The sequence below is a fragment of the Amblyomma mixtum genome, chromosome 10 (genome assembly GCF_055824585.1).
Source record: "Amblyomma mixtum isolate Tamu chromosome 10, ASM5582458v1, whole genome shotgun sequence".
Classification (NCBI taxonomy): domain Eukaryota; kingdom Metazoa; phylum Arthropoda; class Arachnida; order Ixodida; family Ixodidae; genus Amblyomma; species Amblyomma mixtum.
In genome coordinates this window covers 182,717,861-182,742,390 of record NC_143021.1, presented here as the reverse complement: position 1 = coordinate 182,742,390, position 24,530 = coordinate 182,717,861, and the positions used below count along the sequence as shown (strand labels likewise).

The following is a 24,530-nucleotide window of genomic DNA, read 5'->3' as shown; positions in this document are numbered from 1 at the left end:
AACAACCTACACAAGAAGGAAAATAATAATAAGAAAAATAGCTTTTCAACATTTGATGCATTCAAAATAAATTCAGTTTGCCAAGCTATTGATATTTTACTGCCATCCGACAAACGAAGAGGGCATACTACGGGAATAGTTGAGCTGTGACGCACTGGGCAGCGAAATCCACCGTTTCGAGGTTGTGCTGAAGGAAAATAATTAAGGCTGTCCAGACACTTACATGAACAGACGTGGGTACTGCGGCGCCTTATTCCTTGGATGTTCCCAGTAATTACTCCATTACGAAGAATAATTCATTTTGCGATAAAGATGTCTGGTGCTCCTGAAGACAAACTTTTTTCAGCGCATTGAAAACATGATACTTACATTGATCAAGTCAGTGCTCATTACCCGTGAACAATTTCTATTCAGCCGATAGGTTATATTTCTCTCAGCCACCTTTTATTATTGCGTTTTTTTTCGTTCACAATCACAGTGATGCTCTTCCAAATGCATTAATGACACGGCATTAGTTCTGGTAGCTTGGCCTACATCAGTAGTCTGCTTGCAGTTTGGTTTTCCTATATTAAAAGCTAAGAAAGGCGATGCGCGTGCGCGCGCGCGTGTGTGTGTGGGTGCTTATTGCTGCTGAGATCTGCTTGATGTGTGCTGTTATCACCCGAGACAATATAGTTTCTGTTGCCGCGTCTCAGCATTTTACACACAGCCCCTTCCTAGTCGAAATAGACAGTATCTATTATCGAGCTGCCGCAGTTAGACTAACCGGGAGATCGACAGCCTGGCCTTCAGGTTCCACTATATTTTTTTTTCAGGAGGCTGCGTAGTTGACGGCCACAAAATGAATCATGGCGACACAGGCAGGACATCAAACTGCCTCTTCTTTATCTGCGATGGAGAAAGACATGAAATTAAACTCAAAGGGTAAGATTACTTAATATGTTTTTCAGCACCAATTACACAAGGTAAAAAAGACTCCAAGGTTTTCACACTTTCCGAAACAGGACTGAGGTTAGCGAACCAGAAGCACGAGCAAAACATGCGAAGTGTCCCAATCTCGCAGTGTCCTCTTAAGATTTTGGAACTCGATATGCAGCAAATAAGCATGTCTGTCAACATACAGAGAATGTAGGCTACAATTGTACTACACCCACCCGCAGCCTTTCACCAGAACGACACTAAACGCAGTAATGTTACTCAATTCAATTCAATTTTATTCAACATCGTGAGGGTGTTGGGTGTGCCGACAAAAAGCAAGAGAGAAGGCTTGACAGAGGTCGACGCACCCTGCAATAACTTGACAGCCCCACCAGAATGTTGTACAGTCCACGGCAAGCGAGCACACAGGAAAAAAATACAAATCATGAGTACAAATCTCTGTGACACGAAGTGCCGACGGTACCTAGCGTTACAGCAATTTAGATGCCTTATTTAATGAGCACGGAAGGGTATAGCAAAGCATTTGGCGACCGTAATTCGTTTGAGGTTGTGGCACGAACCACGTGAAACCAGTACGGGTGGTGTACTTCTGTTCTTTACATTTTAAGTTCGACAGGTTCATCATAAATGGATTGTTTTGTCTAACACTTGTTTTACACCGCCTTAACAGTATACTTTCTGAGAGGGGGGTGATGCTAAGAGATGCGACAATCGGTTTAGTGTGTTGAAATAGTGAAGCATCAACAATATTCCGAAGAATTTTTTTGTGATATATATGTGCCCGTTCAATATTATTACATTAGGCGGTGCATGCACTGATATGCGCATAAAGAAGGAAGAAGAAGAAGCTCGTAAGCAACACAGACATCACTCGATATATATGCTATAAAATCCGAGGACTTCATGTAAAAGCGAACAAGTGTTAACAATTTATTGCCGCACTACAGGCGATGCAGGAAATATAGTGTTGAAAATATAGGAACAAAGCAATCAGGTGAGAGAATGTTACAGGAGATGTCGAAACTGATAGCAAAGTAGCTATATGCACATTGTAGAGACACTGTCCGGAAAGAAAAATTGTGAAGGACGACGGAATGAAAGTGCATCACACTTCCGAAATTCGCGCACTGTCACTCTCGGAACAACGCTCGCAAACGCGCTGGCAGTCGTGATCGCACAAATCACAGCGCACGTTACTTCAAACGTAAAGCTTTTGCATTGTAGGTTTAATACTCAGCACTGCCCAAATTTTCGAAGCTTCTCGCATGAAATCCAAGATGCGCTTGGTGCCTTCTAGATTCTTAGCATTTTCGCTTCGTTTTATGAAGCCTAGTTCGAGGTACTGCGTATAGCAGTTAACGTCAAAAATTTGAATTTCGGCCGCAAGTCGAAGTGAAACCATCAAAGTGGAAATACTTCTAATACATTAACAACGGATCGCATACTGAAGCCTTTACTATTACTGATTCAAAAAGGAAGATTAAGTTGCAAGTTTTGAAGCTCCACTCAGTCTCGGATTAAAACATATTCTTTTGCGTAGAGTGAGTTTCGCAGTCGCAACCAAGAAAGTTCAGAACTTGTGCACAATTCTATAGGCAAACGTAAGCCTTCTGACACTTCAGTATTCTACAGCTTGAAAGAGAAATGTTTTTTTCCTGATTATACAAGTGGGTATGTTTTACCTTCCCACAGGTGTCCACCAGCGTATGAAGATTTTGTGAGGTATGAATTAGACGATAACAAACGCTGGCCGAACTGTTGCCCTGGGTACGAGGTAGCCGACAAATAAAATTGCAGCCATATCCCTACACTATCTGCAGCTCATTTTGAATTGAATTTTCGCAGTTTTGTCGGAAGAAAGTTATGTGTTTAAGAAGTTGGGAGGTAGACGGCCGTTAAATAGTGGATACTGTATAAGACTACGTAATCAATAGTTTTGGTTCTGTATGTTTTATTGATAGTCTTTTCACCGCTTTGCTTTTCGCGGTAACTATGTTCCTCTAAAAGATTCTAAACAAACGAAAATCGCAGTTGTAGAGGTTCCGTATTTTAGTGTACACTCAGTTTGCAGAAAAATTTGCTTACTCTACACGAAGCAATGGAACGGTTGGTTTTTTCTGGGAAACCAGAACAAACAAAACTTTCTTTCCGTTCTTCAAAATCTACTCTCTTGAAAAGACGCCGCACTACAAAAGAGTACGTTCAAAGCTACTTCACAAAATGGACCTAGTAACTTAAGAGCGCAGAAATAAGGAAATACGGCTGCGAAACGGCATACGAGACAACAGCAAATATTATAAGATTACACAAAAAAGTGTGGTAAAAGAACAGCATAGAAAAGAGCACAAGGTCACAGCGGTGAGAGGAAATCGCCCAGCGCATAAAGAGGAGTCTGTAATGGTGTGGTAAACCGGCTTACCAAAGAAGGCAAACGAAGGTAAACGTACTGAGGAATAACCACTAAAAGGACTCGCTTGCTTTTGCAATGAATACACTTCTAAGTGCGTTTTGCCTACAAGTAACCTGCTTATCACTGGCTTCGTTTCTTTATCTGGTAGCCACTGGAACTTTATAGCAGCAAGGCGGCAGTTATCCTTTGATTTACAATTGTTTTGGATCTAAAGCACTCAGACTTATCAAGATGGCGCACGGTGCGAAGCAAGCATGTCATGACATTCTCTCTCAATTCCTCCCGTGTGCCATATAAATAGCGCTCACGAAGACTTAGGTCAGTGTGTATACGGCGGCTAAACAGTCCCTGGTCTGTCATGGTCGGAAGGCAGGGTCCGAAAAAAACCCATCCTGGCGACTCATTGTGCCGGCATCACAACCGGATTTTAGTACGTACTACCACTTGAGCCTTTTGACATGCACAGTCTTACAGCCAGGTCGGCGAAGAGCGGCACACAGGGTGAGGGGCTCAATAATGTAATTAACTGAGAATGTGTGCTTCAGGACGTGGTAGGCGCCATGGTATTTGGGAAGAAATTTCTGGAAAGGCCGGGAGCACTGGAGGGGCTCCACAGCCAGACGAGTGAAAAGGGGTGGGAAAGTGAGGTCGACCTGAACTTCGTCATGGCGGTGTTTTTGGCGCCCGTGAGTGGCCCTTGTGAGCGACCGTGAAATCTGGCGGCAGTGTTCTGCGTGCTGGGCTGCTCCAGAAACGCTAGTAATAATACAGGTTTATTCATCACAACGTCCAGACAGCAAGGCTTGACGAGCCCTCGGCCCCTCGATACAAGGCAGGACGTTCGGGGAGAACTGCGTCGATAGGAGACGATGTATATTTTTCCATTTAAGATTTGCAGTTCAGGACACGGTTATACTGCAAATGGGGCCTGCAAATACGATGGCTGTAAGGTAGAAAGAGCGGCGAGAAACCGGTCGTGAGTTATACAGCAGTGTTGTAGACTTACATAAAATAGGGTGGAAGGATGTCCCAGTTCATGTGGTTAGCAGCAACGTATATGGCCAGCACGTCGCCCAGTGTGTGATTTAATTGTTCTGTTAGACATTTGTTTGCGGATGGTAGGCGGTATAAGCCCGATGAATTATTTGGCGCTCGGCGACTGCAGTTTTACTCAAGGCGCGTCTTCTGTCACGGAGGAGTTCCTGAGGAGCACCATTTCGAAGCATGAAGCACTGCAAAATGAACGATGCCACATGACGAGCTGTAGCAGCCGGGAGCGCGGCGGTTTCGGCATACCGGCTGAGGTGATCAAAGGCCACATTGACCCAGCGGTTGCCAGTAGCGGTATGCGGCAAAGCGCCGTGCTATACCGATTCCAACACGGTCGAATGGGCGAGGCGGAAAATGTAATGTCTGCAGTGACGCACAATTGGAAGAAACTCTACGACAGGCTGTGGCTATTGTGGAGGAGCTAGCAGGGGAAGCAGGACTCTCGTGCTCTCAGCCCAAGTCCGAGCTTTTTGTGCTGAGGGATAAACCAAGAGAGATACATGAGAGGCACTATATGCCGCCACCACCTTTAGAGGTGAAAGGGGGGGGGGGGGGGGGGAGTACCGGTCGCTGAGTTCCAAACGATCAGGATCCTGGGTATGTATCTGCAGACTAACAGGAAGAATAGCGAGTCCTTGCAAAGGCTTAAAAATACGGTCAATGCTACCGTGCGGCTAATCAGGAGAATCGCCAATCGTAATAGAGGTGTTAAGAAAAAAGACTTGTGTAAGCTAGTGCAGGCGTTTGTGCTGAGTAGAATAGTGTATGCGACGCCTTATTTGAAGTTGGACGCGGCGGAAAAAGGAAAGGTGGAGGCTATGATTAGGCAGGCGTATAAAGCGGCGCTTGGGTTGCCTCACAATGCGTCTACCGAAAGGCTGCTGGGATTAGGGGTGCACAACACCCTAGAAGAACTACGGGAGGCGCACTTGGTGATGCAGCTCGGTAGGCTTTCAAAAACAAAAGCAGGAAGGGACAAATTGGAAAGGATCGGCATTGGAGCTAACGTTCCAGCAGGTGACACGAAAATTCAGATGAGGCGGGAAATGCACAAGGGCTTGTACATAAAACCTTTGCCCAAGAACATGCATCCAATACATCACGAGGACTGCAGCAAGGAAAGAGCCAAAGCTTTACATGCTAAGTACGGGTAGTACAACGGGGCAGTCTATATAGATGTCGCCGAGTATAAGGACAAGGACGCATTTGCAATTTTAAGGTGGTGGACGGACGGGGACGCTTGATCGCCTCTGGATCAGTCAAAACCCGCTCCCCAGAAACTGCAGAGGAAGCGGCGATAGCACTAGCTATAACTAGTAGTAATGCTGACCTGATCTTCAGCGATTCAAAAACATCCATCCGAAATTTGGCGAGGGGCAGAATATCTGTCACAGCGGCGCGATTGCTGAATCGGGCCACGGAGCGAGGGATTACGGAGGCGGAAATTGTCTGGGTACCTGCACACTATGGGAACCCTGGGAACGAGACGGCTCACATGAATGCTCGAGGTTTCCTCAGCCGAGTAGGTGAGCCGGACGTCCCGGGAAGGTCCACGAGAGATGGGCTGGTATCCTTTCATGACATTACTAATTATTTTAGACTTGAGCGGAGGATTTACCCACCCCCGGACAAGCAATTGGTGAAGGCGAAGGAATGCGTCTGGCGACGATTGCTCACTAGATGTTTCTTCAACCCATACGTGTTGAGAAAAATCTACCCGGACATTCAGCCGGAGTGCCAATGGTGTCAGGAATTGGCAACCCATGACCACATATTATGGAGCTGCAGCATAGCACCGCCACCGGCAGACATTATGCGTGATCCTTCCCTCGAGCAGTGGGAGGTCGTGTTGGCCAGCTCAGACCCGGTCGTCCAGACCAGGGCCGTGGAGTGGGCCACCCAGGTCGCCGTCAGCCATGGGTTGGTGGCCATCTAACACGGAATCGTTCACAAATGCTCTCTGACGAAAATAAAGTTTTTCCATCCATCCATAGTGTCTGCAAATCGCGAGCAGCTTACTCAGGCAGGTGCTTACGGTGTTGTCGGGCCGGGCAGGAACAGATATACTTGAGGGAGAAGCTACACATGCCGCATCAGTAGTATAAATTTGATTGTAAAACATTTTTTTGCTGGAAGGAGCTTGGTAAGAGGTCGCGTTAAGTGGTCGTGAGTACGCAGCCCTCGACGACTTGGTCAGCCCACTCCACCGCCAAAACTAGCGTTCTGGGGTTAGAGCTCGCCAGCATGGTCTCCCACCGCTCGAGAGAAGGAGTGGTGACTAGATCACCCGGAGGTGGCTCTATTTTGCAGTCCCACAGGATGTGATCGTAGGTGGCTCGTTGGCCACAGTTTTGGTTGTAAAGATCTAGATAAATGTGCGCGAGGAGTGATGGGGTGCGTATCGCTCTCGTCTGTAGACGACGCCACGTAACCTCTTGTTCTTTAGTCAAGCTTTTGTCCGGAGAGGGGAAAATTCTCCTCTCTAATTTAAAATGATTGGTGAGATAATGATATGTGATCACGGAGTCCTTAGTGAAAATCAGGGAGCCAGACTCATCCACTGCCCGGTCGACGAAACCTCGGGATTTAGAGTGGGTTGCCTCGTTCCCCGGATCCGCCGAATCGCTGGGACCCATATCAATTCGGAATATTTTGGTGAGAATTTGAGGTCTTTGGAATTCGCTCTTTTGCGAAATTATTGATACCCATTTTGGAATCGCTGAGGATGATGCTTTCTTGGGTATGCGCTAGGGCGAGGGCTACAGCCGCCTCTTCTGCCGCTGCAGAGGATTTCGTTTTGATAGTTGCCGAGACGATATGTCACCATTCTCATTCACAGCCATAATTGCAAAGGCATTGGTATGTTTGTATTCTGCCGCATCTACATAAAGTGTTCCAGCGCACTGTCCGTATTTTTATGTAAGGCTTTGGCTCGTTTTTGTCTTCTACCCTCATGGTGTAAGGGATGCATGTTTTTGGAGAGTGGTTTGATTGGTAGGGCCATCCTATAGTCGTGGGGTAAGTCTACTTTAGCATCTTTATTCGTAGATTGAAAGTTAATTACAAGCCTGCTAAGAATACTAATGCCAGTTCTGGAATTGGCTAATCTCGCTGTTTGAGCCATAAAATGGGCTTCCTTCAGTTCATTGTAGGTGTTATGTATTCCTAACCTCATAAGCCTTTCGGTTGAGGCATTTAGTGGGAGTCCTAACGCAGCTTTGTAGGCCTGCCGGATCATGCTTATTTATTTATTTATTTATTTATTTATTTATTTATTTATTTATTTATTTATTTATTTATTTATTTATTTATTTATTTATTTATTTATTTATTTATTTATTTATTTATTTATTTATTTATTTATTTATTTATTTATTTATTTATTTATTTATTTATTTATTTATTTATTTATTTATTTATTTATTTATTTATTCAGGTTGCCTCACAGGCTCCAAGCGTTGGAGTATTGTGTGAGGGGGGAATACATGAATAGGGGTAATAACAGGAGCATGAATGACATGATTATACGATGCTAACTGAATGTTAGTACTCATTAAAGATAAGCTAATGCTAACTGACTGTAGTACGCATCATAAAACAAAAAAACCGTATTATACAATAGTTATTGACCTGTCAGTAATTAGAAAAAATCGCTGTTATTTGGGTCCTTAAAGAAGCTGGATCACGAATATTAACGATGTGTTCCGGAAGACCATTCCAGTGAACAATAGCCTGCGGTAAAGCGGATGATTTCAATCCAACTGTTTTACCTGAAAGCTATCCAATTTGTCCTTTTCTGCTTTCGCAAATTTCGGATAAAGGGTGTCAAAGAGTATCCTGCTTGTCGCAAAGGCCTGCACTAGTCGGCATAAATCGATTTCCCTCACCCCTTGTCTGCGATTAGCTATGCGGCGGATTAATCGTGCCTTCGCTTCTACCGTGCGTTTCAGCTTAGTGAGTGTGTCAGTATTCTTTCTATTTGTTTCTAAATACAACCCCGGTATTCTCATTGTTTGTACCTTTTTGACAGATCGCCCATTAACATAGACGTTTATTTGCGGGGGGGGGGTCGTAGTACGCCTACCTCTTTGTCACGAAGAGTTCAGATTTTTCCTCAGAACAAGTGAGGCCGGATTCCCATGCCCATGCTTCAATGATGTCCACTGCTTCTTGGAGTGTGTCTTCTATGTAGCATTCGCATCCTTTGGTTACCCAAAGTGTGATGTCATCTGCATAGAACGGTTGATGTAGGTCTAGTATTTGTAGCAATTTGGGAGAATTTTGATGAGGGAGAGGTTAAAAAGGACAGGGGCAGGACGGAGCCCTGTGGCGTTCCTTTACTTCCCAGTATGATTGGGGCAGACTCTATTGTTGCGACCGTTATCACTGCTGTTCTGTTAGTGAGGAAGGATCGGATGTAGTTGTACGTCCTTTCTCCGGGGTTGGTTTGTAAGACGGATGCGACTGTGCGTTTTTAATCCTCCCGCGTGGCCGCATTGCGGGTCACCGCGGAAACAGGTGCAGGTTTGGGACCTTATACGTGGGGGAATCACAAGCAGCCATTTGCGTCCATTAGAGTTACAGTTATGCCACTGAAGCAGTTTATCACGAATTCTAAAATGATAGTTTATTATCCCCAACCACCGTCGACATATCGACCTCTCGGGGGAATGAGGTCGTCGCCCCTTGCCAGCAGCTAATTTTCTGCACTCAAGCAAGGATTTACAGCCGCTGAATCATGGCACCCGAATGCGCTAGTCACTTGATTTTTTTTTGTATTTGGCAGACATTCTTTGCAGCTCGAAAAAACGATAGACGTGAGGCTTTCTTTATCGCAAATAAATAGAAAGGGGGGTTTCTGAAGGCGCTCTCTATCTTTGCTATTGACATTTGAGGTCTAAAGTAAATTTTTACGCGTTTATAAAAATTATCTTATTTACTAATTAATTAATTGCAAATCAAAAAATTACTTATGATGTGCAAGCCGGTTGGCAGGTGTAAGTAACAGTGGTTTCCCTGCCCTTCCTCAAATATTTTACCTTTTAACACTTGGCTAAAGTTAGCCTGGACACTCAGTACATATATATTGTCACGTGCTACGCATGGGCCCTGAGGAACAAAGATGTGCGCACGCTGGAAGAAAAAGAGGAAGTCCAGTATCCTGCCGCTGGCGCACCAGGCTCTGGTCGACCGTTGTCACGGATCAGGCTCTGGTCCGTGACATGTTGCACCACGGCATCATTCAGGAATCTTCAAGCCCGTTAGCTGCTCCAGTGATCCTCGTGAAAAAAAAAAAGATGGCACTTGGCGATTTTTTGTCGACTACTGCCGGCTTAGCACTGTCACAAAGAAGGATGTTTACCCGCTCCCACACGTTGATGATGCCACTGACTGCCTCCACTCAGCCTCCTACTTTTCCTCGGTGGATCTACTGTCCGGATACCGGCAGATCCCGATGCACCCGCAAGACAAAGAGAAGACGGCATTCGTGACACCTGAAGGGGTTGTATGAATTTGATGTTATGCCATTCGGCCTTTGCAACGCTCCAACCACTTTTGAACGATTTATGGATGCGCTTTTACGTGGCCTGAAGTGGCAAGTTTGCATGTGTTGTCTGGACGATGTTGTTATTTTTGGAACGACCTCCGCCGAACATAACAGCCGCTTAGCCATTGTCCTAGACTGCATAGAGAGAGCGGGCCTCGTGATGAACTCCAAGAAGTGTCGCTTCGGTGAACGCCAAATTACTGTGCTTGGTCATCACGTTGACAAGGATGTCGCCAGGCCCGACCCGCAGAAGATTGAAGCTGTAAGCAGCGTCAAAGAGACCAAATCAGTGGAAGAGCTCAAGAGTTTCCTGGGCCTTTGCTCATATTTTCGGCGTTTCGTTCTCAAGTTTTCCGATTTAGCCTATCCGCTTACAAGTCTCCTGCTGAAAGACACTCCTTTCCACTGGACTCCCGAATGCGACTCCGTGTTTCGGCAGCTCAAGTTTCTCCTCACCTCGCGGTCAATATTGCGTCATTTCTGCCCGACAGCACCGACTGAACCCCACACTGACGCCAGTGGCATCGGCGTGGGTGCTGTACTTATCCAACGCCATGAGGGCAATCAACACGTTGTCGCTTATGCAAGTCGCACCCTCAGCAAGTCGGAACGCAATTACACTGTAACAGAGCACGATTGTCTCGCCGTTGTTTTCGGCGTACAACAGTTTCGTTCGTACCTTTATGGACGTGCTTTTACAGTCGTAACAGACCATCGTTCTCTGTGCTGGCTTGTCAATCTACACGACCCCTGCGGTCGGTTGGCCCGCTGGGCGTTACGCCTCCAAGAGTTTAACTTAAAGTGTCTTACAAAAGTGGCCGCCAACCCGCCGACGCAGATTGCCTCTCGCGGCTGCCGCTCACGGTTACTACTTCCGATGATGAAAACATCGACGACTATCTCGCTGCCGTTTCCCAAGAGTTTCCAGATCTTGGCACTTTCAAGACGGAGCAACCCAAGAATCAGCACTTGGCGCCGCTTTTTGCCGAAGCCTGTAACCGCTGGGTCATTGTGTGCGTTGATCACCCCACCCGTTACTGTGAAACCCGCGCCCTACTTTGCGCAACCGCTGCTGAAGTCTCTCTCTTTCTTCTTCATGCTGTCATCCTCCGGCATGGACCTCCTCGAGTTGTCATCAGTGACCCCGGTCGCCAGTTTGCGTCAGACGTTGTGGAAGAGCTTCTGCGTTTTGGTTCACGCCATTTTCGCCACTCGACGCCGTACCACCCCCAGACAAATGGACTGGTTGAACGTACGAATCGGGCACTTACGAACATGCTTGCCATGAATGTCGATTCCCGCCATAAGAACTGGGACGACGTTATTCCCTTCATTACATGCGCCTATAACACGTCGAGGCATGAAATAACTGGTTACATTCCATTCTTCCTTCTTTATGCCCGTCCGCCTCGAAGTTCCCTCGACAGCATCTTACCTTTCTCTCTCGACACCGAGCCTTCTATTTCCAACACTCTATGTCGCTTTGAAGAAGCCCGTCGGATTGCCAGGATACGCACCTTGGCATTGCAGGATCGCTGTAAGCAGCGTTACGACCACCGGCGCAAGGATGTCTGCTACCTGCCCGGCGACGTTGTATTGTTGTGGACGCCTCTACGCAAGCGTGATTTATCACAAAAGCTGCTGTCCCACTACACAGGCCCGTTCATCGTTGTTGCTCGCCTCAATGACCTCACTATGTCATCTCTCCCCAATCAACACAAGGACGCCGCTCAAGGAAAACCCAAGTCGTGCATGTCGCACGCCTACAGCCCTTCCACTCTCGGGGCCCAGATTGATTGACTGACCCAGAGGGCTTAATGTGCGAACGGGGAAATGTCACGTGCTACGCATGGGTCCTGAGGAACAAAGAAGATGTGCGCACGCTGGAAGAAAAAGAGGAAGTACAGTATCCTGCCGCTGGCGCACCAGGCTCTGGTCGACCTGTCTTGTAAATAGCATTTGTAAATAGAACCTGTAACAATATGTATATGAACACTATCAAGTTTAGGCCATTTGTGACCATAAATACAGCAGAAAGCAGCGCATCTGACAGCCGTCGCCGTAGCTCAGTTGGTAGAGCACCGGACGCGTAATTCGGAGGTGATGCGTTCGGATTCTACCGGCGGCATATGGCTGGCTGATTTTTCTTCTGCTTTTCTAATCAATTATGTTTAAATGATAACATATTCAGTAATACTCTTCATTGATCAACTGCACAAAATAAATAAAGAAAAAAAAATTCCACATATTTGATCGTGGCTGCTGCTGTTCGCTTCTCTCATAGTTGTAACGAGCCCCTCATTCCCCCTCCCTTGTCTGCTTAATTGCTTAGCAAGGGGCTCGGTTCTGGCAGCCTTGATGCCATAGGAAGCATAAGAGGGTTCTCACACAGCTTCCAACCTCGCCGTTCGATGATATTCCACGTCGCACCAGCGGTAACTCAGGACGTGCTACGTCCGCCGCTTATAAACGTGCGTGGCGCTGATGAACACTCTCAATGTTAGGTCATTTGTAAACATAAATAATCCCGAAAGCAGAAGTTCTGACAGCCGTCCCCGTAGTTCAGTTGGTAGAGCACGTGGCGCGTAATTAGGAGGTCGTGGGTGCGGTTCCGACCGGCGGCATGTGGTTGTTTTTTCTTTTGCTTGTGTAATCAGTTATTTAAACAATAACATATTAAGTAATATTCTTCATTGATCAACAGCACAAAATAAATAAATAAATAAAAACCCTGCGTTTCTTGCCTTCCGTGGCTGTTGTCTTCTTTCATATTTATAACGAGCCCCTGATTCTCCTATATATATATATATATATATATATATATATATATATATATATATATACCTGGTGTCCCAGCTAGATGTAACCAAACTTTTAAAAAAGGCGAAGTGCCCTAGTCGAGTGAAACCACCTCAGGGTTGTTCATAGTCGCGTGGCCTAGTCTTGAGTATTATTTTCGCTCTTCAAAGTTCATTAATTAGTTAAGTTTAGTTAGCTAACTTTTGAATTATTAACTTGATGAATAAAGTGTCAATGCAAAAGTTTTAGACCACCTACGAAAAACCACTAGTAGTGCGGTTTCCGTCAAGTTACGATTTACGTAGCTTCATTTATTGGCCTTAAAAGAAAGTTGTCACCTGACCAGCTGCTCGCTCACTTCTCTGTCCCAATGTGCACCCAAACTCTGATCGAGGAGAGGACTTCAGAAAAAATGGATTTTATTCTTTAAGGCGCGTCTTGGGACGTTGAAGCGGCACAGTAGTCATGTGAAAGATTTTTCTTATTGTGCGGGTTATGGTTAAAGGCCGGTAAAAAAACTACTTTACGTAAATATTACTTTGCTGCAAATATCTCAGTAAGCGGTTTTTCAAAGCGATCTACAACTTTTTCTATTGACACTTTGTTCCTCAAGTCAATAATTAAAAACTTTGTTAATTAAGCTTAACTGATTAGACAACCTTGAAGAACGAAAAAATACTGCAGACTAGGTCACGCGACTCTAAACAACCCTCATTTGGTTTGAGACGGCTAGGACACCCCGTGTTTTTTAAAAGCTTGGTTACATTTAGCATGGACACATGGTATATATATATATATATATATACACACATATATGCGGGAAGCGAAAAACCTAAGCTGGATAGAAAAATAATTGAACTGTAAACTTGTTCCGATAACTGTGAGAAAGTGCGAAAGGGAAAAATACATAGGAGGCCCTATTTGCAGCCTCGACTTTTGGGCCTCCTGATGTATTATACCCCATAACCATGTGCTGTAAATATGAAAGAAACTTAATTTGATTTGAGTTGACAGAACCACCTGCGAATCTGGTCAAATCTTTAGGGGAATCCCCCAAGGTGGAGTAGATTTGTATTAAGGGAGTAATTCCTCCTTGGCGTCCACCCGAGCGCAGCCATACGGCTGCAAAGGAAAGCTATACAGCTTTCTCAGAAACCTCGCAGTTAAAGAAAAATTCGTCCCGGTGCGGGGTTCGAACACGGGACCATCGCTTCACCGGAGCAGTCGCTCTACCAATTGAGCTGACCGGGATGGCCAGCTTGTGGTAGGCCGAGAGAGAATTGATCATTAACTCGAAGTGGGAACAGTGTTGGTCAAATGTTTAGGGGAACACCCCAAGGTGGAGTAGATTTGTAATGAGGGAGTAATTACTCACTGACGATGTTTCTGAGAAAGCTGTGAAAGAGAAAGCTGTATAGCTTTCCTTTGTAGCCGTATGGCTGCGCTCGGGCGGACGTCAGTGAGTAATTACTCCCTTATTACCTGCGAATCTGCACCCTAATGCACTAACCTCTATATCACTACTGATTCAGGGACTTGTCGCCTCATTTGTGAATGAGAAGACGCGCATTTCTTCGCATGTTTTGCACCTTTATGTGAAGTGTAGAGATTTCAGCTGTCCTCTACAATCTTTCTTCCAGTGTACAAAGCCTTCCTGTAGGCTTTCAGGTTGTTGCGAACCTTGATATGCATTCTTGGATAGGCATTGAAACAACTTGCTATATCAATTTTCCGCGCACTGGTTTTTCCCTTAGCGGCTTTCTCCAAGTATTTTTACTGCCGCAGCGGAGCTCTGCTGTGAATATGCCACCCGCGTTTCGTTACGTAGCATTACCCGACACAACAAGGCTATTTTTATGCCCCACCTAAGCGTGTGTCTAACCACATTAGAAAGGATGAAAGAGCCAGTTTGGCTGGCTGCTATTCAGAGCAAAGATAGAGGGCAAAACAGAAAATAAGAAGGAAGTGCTTCGGTACTGGTCCTGTGTTTATTTTTGCGTTGGTTCGTCGCTTCTTTGAAAAAACTCGTGGCTTTATATGAGGCCGATGTGAGCTGCAATCCCTTCAATAGGGATGTGTCAATACAGGACACAACTGATATCATATGTCCGCTCACGGATCGGGAGTCAGTTGAGGTATGATACATATAAGTCTACTGTATCGTGATGTGTGTCGCACTAAGGATAGAGGCAACTACATGGTGGCAGGAACAAGAAGAACAGGAAGGGTTTATTAGCACGCCCTTTTATAGGCGATGGAGGGGGGCGGGGCAGTAGCAGTGCCAAGCGTACAGTTTGCGGTAGCACTGATAAGACAATGCGCTGACACGATAAGGCAGACAGCGCATGCCCGATACATCTTCCGAGGGGTAATGAAAACGACAAATGTTCAAGCTATTTGATTAAAAGCAGCGTCGTACTGAAGACGTTGAGGTGGCTTTGCTGTCCGTGCCGACCTTCTTGGAACCGGTGTGGGCCCAGGCAGAGTTAGTGGCATATGGTTCCCACAGCCTCCGAGCGCCGAGCTGTCGGTGGCGGACTGTTGCCGAGGGAAGTCAGCAGATGTTCGTGCTGTGGCACCAGGCGAGATATTCGAAGCAGATTGGCCGGAGTTATCTGGCCCACGCTCGGACGAACTGCTGTCGTCATCACTAGTGTCTTCTGCACACTTCTCCCGGGTTTGCAGAAGATGCCGCCTATTGCGCCTAAACACCCGCCGATCCTCGGTTTGCACTTTGTAGGACCTGGGAGCCGCAGTCCCAACGACAGTGCCTTTTTTTGACCATGTTTTGTCCTGGATCCTCACGACAGAACCTTCAGCCAAAGGTGGCAGAGGCTTTCCGCCACACTTCTGATGGTGCTTCTTGACCACAGTTGTCTGCACAGCGCCAAAATCTGGAAGATTAGCTCTCAAGCACCTGCCTTGAAGAAGTTCCCCAGGTGATCGGCCGTCCTCCAGTGGCGTACAGCGGTAGGCCAGCAGACCTAGCCAGAAGTCTTCCTGTGAATGTTCACATTTCTTCATGATCCGCTTTACCACCTGGACACCTTTCTCTGCCAGTCCGTTGGATTGTGGGTAGCGGGGGCTGGATGTGACGTGAGTGAAGTCGTATGCTCTTGCAAAGGCTGCGAACTCGTGACTGGCAAATTGTGGCCCGTTATCGGTGCACACTTCAAGTGGTACGCCGTACCTCGCGAACATGGCACTGAGTGCAGCGATTGCCGTCCTTGCAGTAGTGTCGACAAGTTTCTCGACTTCTGGGAAGTTAGAAAACGCGTCAAATGCCAGGATGTACGAACTTCCCCCAAAAGAAAAAATATCAACACCAACGCGATACCACGCACATCGAGGAACTGGGCGCATCAGCATTGGTTCTTGCGCTTGCTTGTAAGCAAACTCGCGGCAAGTCGGGCAACCCTTGATCAATACACTGATGTCACTGCTGAGACCGGGCCAAAAAACAAGACGACGGGCTCTTTCTTTGCATTTCTGTAGACCCAAATGCCCGGCATGAATTCTCGCTAAAATGCCACGCCGCATGGATTTTGGTACCACCACCTTCGTGCCTTTTAACAATATCCCATTTACGACGGAAAGCTCAGACGAAAATGGTTTAAGTTCCCCGTCGACATTCTTGCCAGTTGCCAGGCAAGAAATGACTGCCTGGAGGTAGTCGTCGCGGGCAGTTTCATTTACCAGCTGTTGACATGTTGCCTCCGTGACCATGTAGCCCAAGGCGGCAACTGCATGTACCTCAACGTCGTCAGTTGCGCCAGTGGTGTCGTCTCGAGCAACCGGCGATGATCGTGACAGCATGTCTGCCAAGATGAGGTGCTTTCCTGGGACATACTGCAATACAAAGTCGTATTTCAGGAGTTTCAAAAAAAACCTTTGGAGGCGGGGGGGGCATGTCACAAATTCCTTTCGCAGCTATAGAAAGTAGAGGTTTATGATCTGTCTCGATGAGAATCTTCTGTCCGTAAATGAACTGGTAAAACTTGTCGCAGCCAAAAGAAATGCTAAGCGCCTCTTTTTCAATCTGAGCATAACGCTGCTCAGCTTGCGTTAGCACACGAGATGCATAAGCCACTGGCCGCCATTGGCCGTTGTGGCTCTGCAAAAGGGCGGAGCCCACGCCGTCTTTCGATGCGTCGCAAGTTATCTTAGATTCTTTTCGGGGATCAAAGATGGCTAACACGGGAGTCGTGCTTAAAATCTGGACGACACTTTTCCACTCCCTCGTGTGGTTTTCAGTCCACTCGAATTCTGAGTGAGACTTGATAAGGGCTCGCAGCAACACGGTTCGCTCAGACAGGCGCGGAACGTATTTGCCAAAATAGTTCAACACACCGAGCATGCGCTGAACATCGGATTTGTTCTTGGGCACTGGCGTTTGCAGCAAACTTTCCACAAGCTTTGGGTTTGGCGAGATGCCCTTGCGTGTGATGATATCGCCTAGGAACTGCACTTTGGTGACGCAAAACTTGCATTTCTCTGCGTTGAACGTTAGGCCGGCTTTTTCAGCTGCTTTCATTACTGCCACTAGTCTCTGGTCATGCTCTTGCTTGGTTTCGCCCCACACCAAAATATCATCGATGTAAACGTGTACACCGTGAATGCCATCGAAGACTTCGCTCATCCGCTGCTGAAAAACTTCGGGAGCAGATGAGATACCGAAAGGCAACCGGAGATAACGGTATCTTCCAAAGGGTGTAGAAAAAGTGCATATTTTGGACGTCTTTTCGTCAAGTGGTATCTGGTGAAAACCAGAATTTGCGTCCTAACAGCTGAAATAGGCTGCGCCGGCCAATTCCCCTTCCATGTCCTCACGCTTTGGGAGCTGGTAGTGCTGCCTTTTTACGTGCTCGTTTATTTTCCGTGGGTCCATGCAAACCCTAAGTTTGCCATCCTTTTTCTTAACCAAAACCAATGGGCTTACCCAGTCTGTCGGGCCATCCTGTTTGACGATGACGCCTGCACGCTCCATTCTACGCAGCTCCTCCCGAAGTGGTTGTCGCAGGGACAGGGGTACCCGTCGAGCTGGTTGAACAACTGGAATCGCGGATGGTTGCATGACCATGCTGTATGGTTGCTTCAGGCAGCCTAGCCCCTGAAAGACATGTTTAAAATCCTTGAGAGCTTGGTACTCCGAAGCATTTACAGCAGCCACCGTGCGATGGACAAGTCCCAGAGCTTCGCTTGCATCTAGTCCCAGAATGGCTTGACGGCCATTCTTTACAACAAAGAACTTCACGGTGGCGGAAGCGTTACCGATAGTTACTTCCTGTGTCGTTGTTCCGAAGTGACTTATGACACCCCCGGTGTAAGCTCTCAGAACCGCACTTGTGGGCGTTAACTGCTGTGACTCCCGAGTCTTGCGGTACATACAGAATGGTAACAGACTGGCCTGGGACCCGGTGTCTACTTTGAAGCAAATATTTTTTCCGGCAACTTGTGCTTCCACTATCCAGTCTTTGCTGCTTCCTTTTTCAGTTCCTACTTCTAGAATGTCAAAGTCGTCATCGCTGCTGTCTTTACTAACTTGTTCAACTCTAGATAGGCCTTCACAGCAAACCGCGAAGTGGTGAAGTTTTCGACATTCATGGCACTTTTTCCCGTAGGCTGGGCACTGTGTGGGCCTGTGCCGCCGGTTGCACTTTTTGCAACGGTACTGCTTCTTGCAGTCATCACTTCTGCTTCGCGATGGTGGCGCGTGCCTTGAAACAGCATCGACCCTGTCATCCGCGGCTTTCCAGACCTCGTTTCGTTGTGCGAGAGACTCTGCTACCTTGCACAATTCTTCAGCTTTCAGCAACGTTAAAGATTTCTCTCGAAGCATTTTCTCGCGCAGCTTTGAGTTATTCGTGCCAAACACGATCTGATCCCTGATCAGCGAATCATGCTGATCTCCGAAATTGCATTGCGTGGCTTGCTTTTTGAGGTCCCGGACAAACTTTTCGAAAGGTTCTCCATCTGCCTGCTTCCTTGAGCGAAACACATAACGTTCGTGAACTTCGTTGCTCACCTCGGCACAGTAGGACTCGAATTTTCCAACCACTGTTGCGTAATCGTCTTTGCTTTCGGCTGCCTCGAACTTGAACGTGTTGAACACGTCGAGCGCTTCATCACCGGCTATGCTCAGCAGGAGTGCGGCTTTTGCAGAATTGCTGCGAGGTTGCTCCTTCGTTGCGGTCGCCTGCAGGAACAGGTCGAATTTCTGCTTGAAACGTTTCCAATTTTCAGAGAGGTTGCCGGTCAGTTGCAAAGGTGGCGGGGCCTTTAGAAGTTCCATAGCTGTCGCAGAATCCCACTTCTGACACCATGTATCGTGATGTGTGTCGCACTAAGGATAGAGGCAACTACATGGTGGCAGGAACAAGAAGAACAGGAAGGGTTTATTAGCACGCCCTTTTATAGGCGATGGAGGGGGGCGGGGCAGTAGCAGTGCCAAGCGTACAGTTTGCGGTAGCACTGATAAGACAATGCGCTGACACGATAAGGCAGACAGCGCATGCCCGAAATAGATTTGAAGGCGGCACATACAAATTCATAAGCAAACTTTTTGTGACATGTATCAGCTCGTATGCAGCAAATATGCGTTCATACCTGCCCCACAGCTTAACCCGTAAAACTCATATGCTGCCCACATGAGTTCACACCAGACACATATGCGACACATATGAACATGTGTAAATAATACAGGGTGTTTCACCTATGACCTCACGCTGTTTTTAAAAAGTGTTTTTTTTTAGTGGAAGGGTGCATTTTCGGCGTAAAACTGACTGCGTTGTATATGTACATAAGAATACAGCCTAAACGTGCTAACCCAAGCAGAACAAAAGAATGTCTCAACAGTGGCCAAATAGTGGCGAAAATTGGCATGAATATGGGTCCATCATCGAATGTCGGGGAATCCTAGACTTTTTACAAAAATGGCCCCACATTCAAGCCAAGACGGGACCTATGCTTAGCCAGTCTAACTATCGGCAGCGGCCAGTCTGTGAGCGAAGGCCCGACATTTGCGCCAAGACTATGCGCATGTGCAGCCAACCTATGCACAGTGGCCCGATATTCGAGCAGCACTATGTTCGTATTCAGTCGGTCTGTTAATAATTGCATACTATTCGCACCGGCACTATGCTCATATTCAGCCGGTCTGTAGCGTGCCCCCGTGGTCCGGCAGCCGAAGACGACGACTGTCCCAGTACCCTTGCCAAGCACGCGCAGACTGGACTTTAAAGCGAAAGCTTTACTACTTGCACTTTCAACCTTTGCCGTGGCTCGGCGGTGCCACTATTGACCTTTAGTTGACCTCTGTGTGACGTCATTTGTGACATCACGCCGAAGAGAAGGGCGACCGACTCGCGCCGTCGCAAGCTGCGGAGGTGCCACCACCGGCGCCTAACGCCTGCGCTCTCCGCTAGGAGCGCAACAGGTGTTGCGACGTCACGCCGAAGAGAAGCGCGACCGACTAGCGCCGTCGCAAGCCGCGGCGGTGACACCACCGGCGCCTAACTCCTGCGCTCTCCGCTAGGAGCGCGATTGTGGCGTTACGCTGAAGAGATTAGGCTCGACTCACGTCGCTAGAAAGCAGTAGCTATGCCAACCACCAGCGTCTTAACATTGCTTCCCGATCTCGCGCCATCCGTGTGCGACGGCGGTGCACATGAACGGCGGCCTGACTGGACTGCATTGTACTGGACTGGATTGGATTGGATTGAATAGATTAGATTAGATTAGATTACATTAGATTACATTGGATTGAATTGCATTCGATTGGATTGGATTGTATAACAGATGCGTCGCCACAAGTCTAACCACAAGCACCATCACCAGCTACACTACCAGCTGAACCATGGCGTAGGCACGGATATTGCTTTCGCAATTACCGGGCTTAACCAAGCTAAGCCACAGCGAATTTTTTCATGGCTACTTAACTGCAAGGCCGGCGCAGCGCTGTTCCGTCCCAGCCTGGCTGAGCGCGTCCAGCCGAATATATTTGTGGAGACCTGACGATGACTGGTGCCCAAGATTTGTCTCCACAAATTTGGTGACTGCGGACTTCGCGTCTTCGTTCCCTGCTCCTGCCCTGCGCTTGCATCAGCCGCTTCGCTAGGCCTACCACTGCCCGGAGCTCGAGACCCCGCCTACACTTCGTCCTGCTTGGTCTCAGCACTGTACTTCGCAGTGACTCTTCTACCTGTGCAGTAGAGCTAACGCTTGGCACTACTCTCCGTGTCCCTGGCGAATTCTTCGAGCCCTCACCACCCACGCCTGCTGACGTCTCATATTACGCCTACCGCCTACATAGCGCTATGAGCACACTGTAGTTCCACCACGTCAACGCCAGTATTCCCGTCGTGTCCACGTCCCCTCCGACATTCAGCGGTGCACTCACGTCTTTGTTCGCCACGACGCCGTACGCCCGCCCTTACGGCCACCATACGACGGTCCGTACCAAGTGCTCCGGCGTGCTCCTAAGCACTTTCTCCTGCTCATCAACGGCCGGCAGGACACAATCTCAGTTGACCGCCTTAAACCTGCTCATCTTAACACCGATGTCGTCGCTACCTGTGCCGCTGCATTCCCTCCCGACCGTGCCAGTCCTCTTCGCGTACGATTTGCGCCAAGACTATCCGCTTTTCGCCATTCACACCTCGCTCATTGCTTCATCGCTAGAGGAGGGGGCCCTGTAGCGTGCCATCGTGGTCCGGCAGCCGAAGACGACGACTGTCCCAGTAAGCCTGCCAAGCACGCGCAGACTGGATTTTTCATGGCTGCTTAACTGCAAGGCCGGCGCAGCGCCGTTCTGTCCCAGCCTGACTGAGCGCGTCCAGCCGACTATATTTGTGGAGACCTGACGATGACTGGTGCCCACTATTCGCCTCCGCAGGTCTATAAATAACGGCCGCTCTTTGCGCCAGAACTCTGCCCATTTTCAGCGAATCTGTTAATAATGACCCTGTGTTCGCTCTAGGACAAGGCCCATGTGCTAGTTTTTCCTGCCTTGTTCAAGCTTCCGCCCTAACGGAATGCCAAAATCAACTAGAGGTGGATTATCAATTAAAAGATCAGTTTAAAAGTGTACGCGAAGGAGGTCCTCCGAGTTTTACTCCAGACCCTTTGCTGCGTATTCTGCAATATGTTTTTGGCCACAAAAGCCAAGCTTTCATGCAAGACTGCAAGCTATCTTTTGGAACATGTAGACTGGCCAACAAAAATTTACTTGTTCTGCTTGTTTTCACGAGCCCAACCTTGTGAATGTAACATTGTACATATAAGCAGCCAGTAGACATGCAAAAAAGAAGCAACAAATGATTCAAGCAATAAATTTTGCTGCATCTATGTTGCCATGTACAGTCTTTGTGAAAAGTAACCAGGCTGCACATTTTTCTTCTCAGTCGTATATTAAAGCTACGTATTATGCCAGCCCTAACCTAGGCAAGCACAAACCGTTGGCCCAATATTGGGAGAAAGTTGGCTACATCTGGCCCTATATAGGACCAGTGCGGACTTCATTGTCCCCATATTGGCATTCCCATTCAGTATCATATCCAAAAATGGCCCTACTTATCCTATGTTCTCCTCATATTGGCTATGCCCCTTTATATCATCTCCAACAATGGCCCTAAATGTCCGCTGTTGTCGCCATATTGGCAACGCCGCTTCATTACACCTCCAATAATGGCCCTACTTGTCCGCTCTGGCCCCCATATTGGCAATGCCGCTTCATTGCACCTGCAATGATGGCCCTACTTGTTCACTGTAGCCCCCATAATGGCAATGCCACTTCACTAGACCTCCAACCATGGCCCTTCTTGTCTGTTTTTATCCCCATGTTGGCAGTGCCACCTCTTTTCACCTAAAATGGTGGTCCTGCTTGTACGCTATTTTCGCTGCATTCGCAATGCCACTCCATGACGCACCGAATGATCTCCCTGCTTTTTTCAATGACAATTTTCGTCAAACACTCTTTTTGATAATCGCGCATGTTTGGTTATTTCCAATTAGTTGCCTTGTTTCATCAACTACAACAACGTCAAACGCTGATGTTATCTCACTGAAAAGAGCGGTGTAAACAAGCGAAGTGATAAAAAAATGAGCAATCGTCACATTCATTCTCTAAGGTAACAATTGTGAAAAGCGTCTTCTTTTGTCACTATGAAATGGGGTGTAGGGAGCAAAGACTCTTTTTGCTTTGAATCTCAATCGACGGGGCTCAGGAAAAAAAAAAGATCTTTAGCGTCTGCCCGCACGCTGAGTATCACTGTGTTTCGTTCTTTGTTCTTCTTCGTGCAAGCTAAATGTTTCGCTACTACTGTAAATAACAGGGTGTAATCGAAGCGGGTATATATTATTACCACAAACAAGCGGAGACAACCAAATTCATTACTTGATGCGTGCAAGGTCGAGTGACGCCGCCTACGGCACTCAGAGCAGTCTAGGAGCGGAAAAAACACGTATTACATGAGCAAAAATAAAAATGAATGATCTCCGTTCTAAAGCCGCGAAGCTAAGTTTGCAAGCTTTTCCGAAGTAAGGAGATCAAGGAGCGTTAGCACTGCTGTAGCTTTAAGTGATTTAGGTGGGTGACAACGAAGGCAAGCTAACAAGGTCTCCACGTTTACATGAATACCACAGCAGCATCGTATTTCCTAGTGTATCAGGCCGAGGAGACACGCCATGCTTGCATGTACCACATCAAGTCAAGCGAGAACAGTGACCTCTTGTCCAGGACACGCGGCGGGGGAAGGCAGCCGCTAACATCTTGAGCCTGGTATGCACGCTTTGTTATCCCTCTGAGGGTTTATTGTGTAGGCGCTCAGGGAGGAGGAGGGGGGCCGTGAAAGCCAGGGTGCATCGATGCGCTGAAATGGAGGGGGAGGGAGGAGGCACAGGTTTCGGCTGCCTACCGAAACTTGTTTCTACTCACTTCGGCAGACGCTTGCATTGGACTTCCACTCTTCGATCTGCCCACTGCCTGATCGATTAGTGCATTTTCCTGGCGCATTTTCCTTGTTTACATGAATGCGGTACAACAGAAAGTTGATATGCTGCGCTGCCCTCACATTCATGTAGACGTGGATTATCATCCGCTCTAGTGCTATGCGCTTTCTTTCAGGTTATTTAATGACTCTACCCGCTAATTTTGACAATTAGGTACAGGCTAATTCTAAATTTTTTGGCGTGTAGATACTTTCGCGCAACTGAAAATGCAGTCAACTTCACACCGGGGATATTTTTCAACTCAATAGTCTGGAATTGCAAGGTACAGAAAAAAAAGGCTGTCAAAAGAAACAGCGGTCCTTACACTGTCTCGTCCGCAGCTTAAACCTATACTCATAAAATATGATACATTGTTACTACCTTGAGCCAGGCGCTATTCACTGCAAAATTTGTAGATGCCGTCGGCAGCCAATACCTAAATTTAATCGCTCATAGTCTTAAAAAAGATTGCTGCATAGAGTGTTGAGAGCGTTTGCTTATTCACAGCTTGAGAAGATATGAAATGCGCTTTCAGCTCCCGCTTTCGGCAAACACAGAGACGAACATCGTCGCGATACAATTCTTCACCCACAATATGCTCACCCTAGACAAAAAAAAATAAATAAATCGCTTTTTCCTTTACTACCATTTAACTAGGTCAGAAATTTATGCGTGGCGCATTTGGAGAGAAGAAACGATCTGAGTAAAACGGGATTTCGGTTTTATCGCAAATAAACAGTAGACGTAAACAACTTGCTGCAAATTTACAGCGTGAAGACGCAGCAGACGGAAAAAAAA

At 47.2% G+C, this 24,530-nt stretch overlaps 1 protein-coding gene across 1 annotated transcript; it reads right to left on the bottom strand.

Moving 5' to 3' along the window:
- Positions 1–17,849: 17,849 nt before the first annotated feature.
- LOC149327911 (uncharacterized) lies at positions 17,850–19,238 on the bottom strand. Its single transcript, XM_089564998.1, has 2 exons — positions 17,894–19,238; positions 17,850–17,856 (listed from the first exon to the last, which is right to left on the bottom strand). Exons 1-2 carry the CDS (start codon positions 19,036–19,038, stop codon positions 17,850–17,852), a joined length of 1,152 nt encoding a protein of 383 aa, XP_089421124.1. The 5' UTR covers positions 19,039–19,238.
- Between the last annotated feature and the right edge of the window lie 5,292 nt (positions 19,239–24,530).

Coding starts and splice junctions, on each gene's coding strand:
- LOC149327911 (XM_089564998.1), bottom strand. CDS start 19,038: ATGGAACTTCTAAAGGCCCCGCCACCTTTGCAACTGACCGGCAACCTC.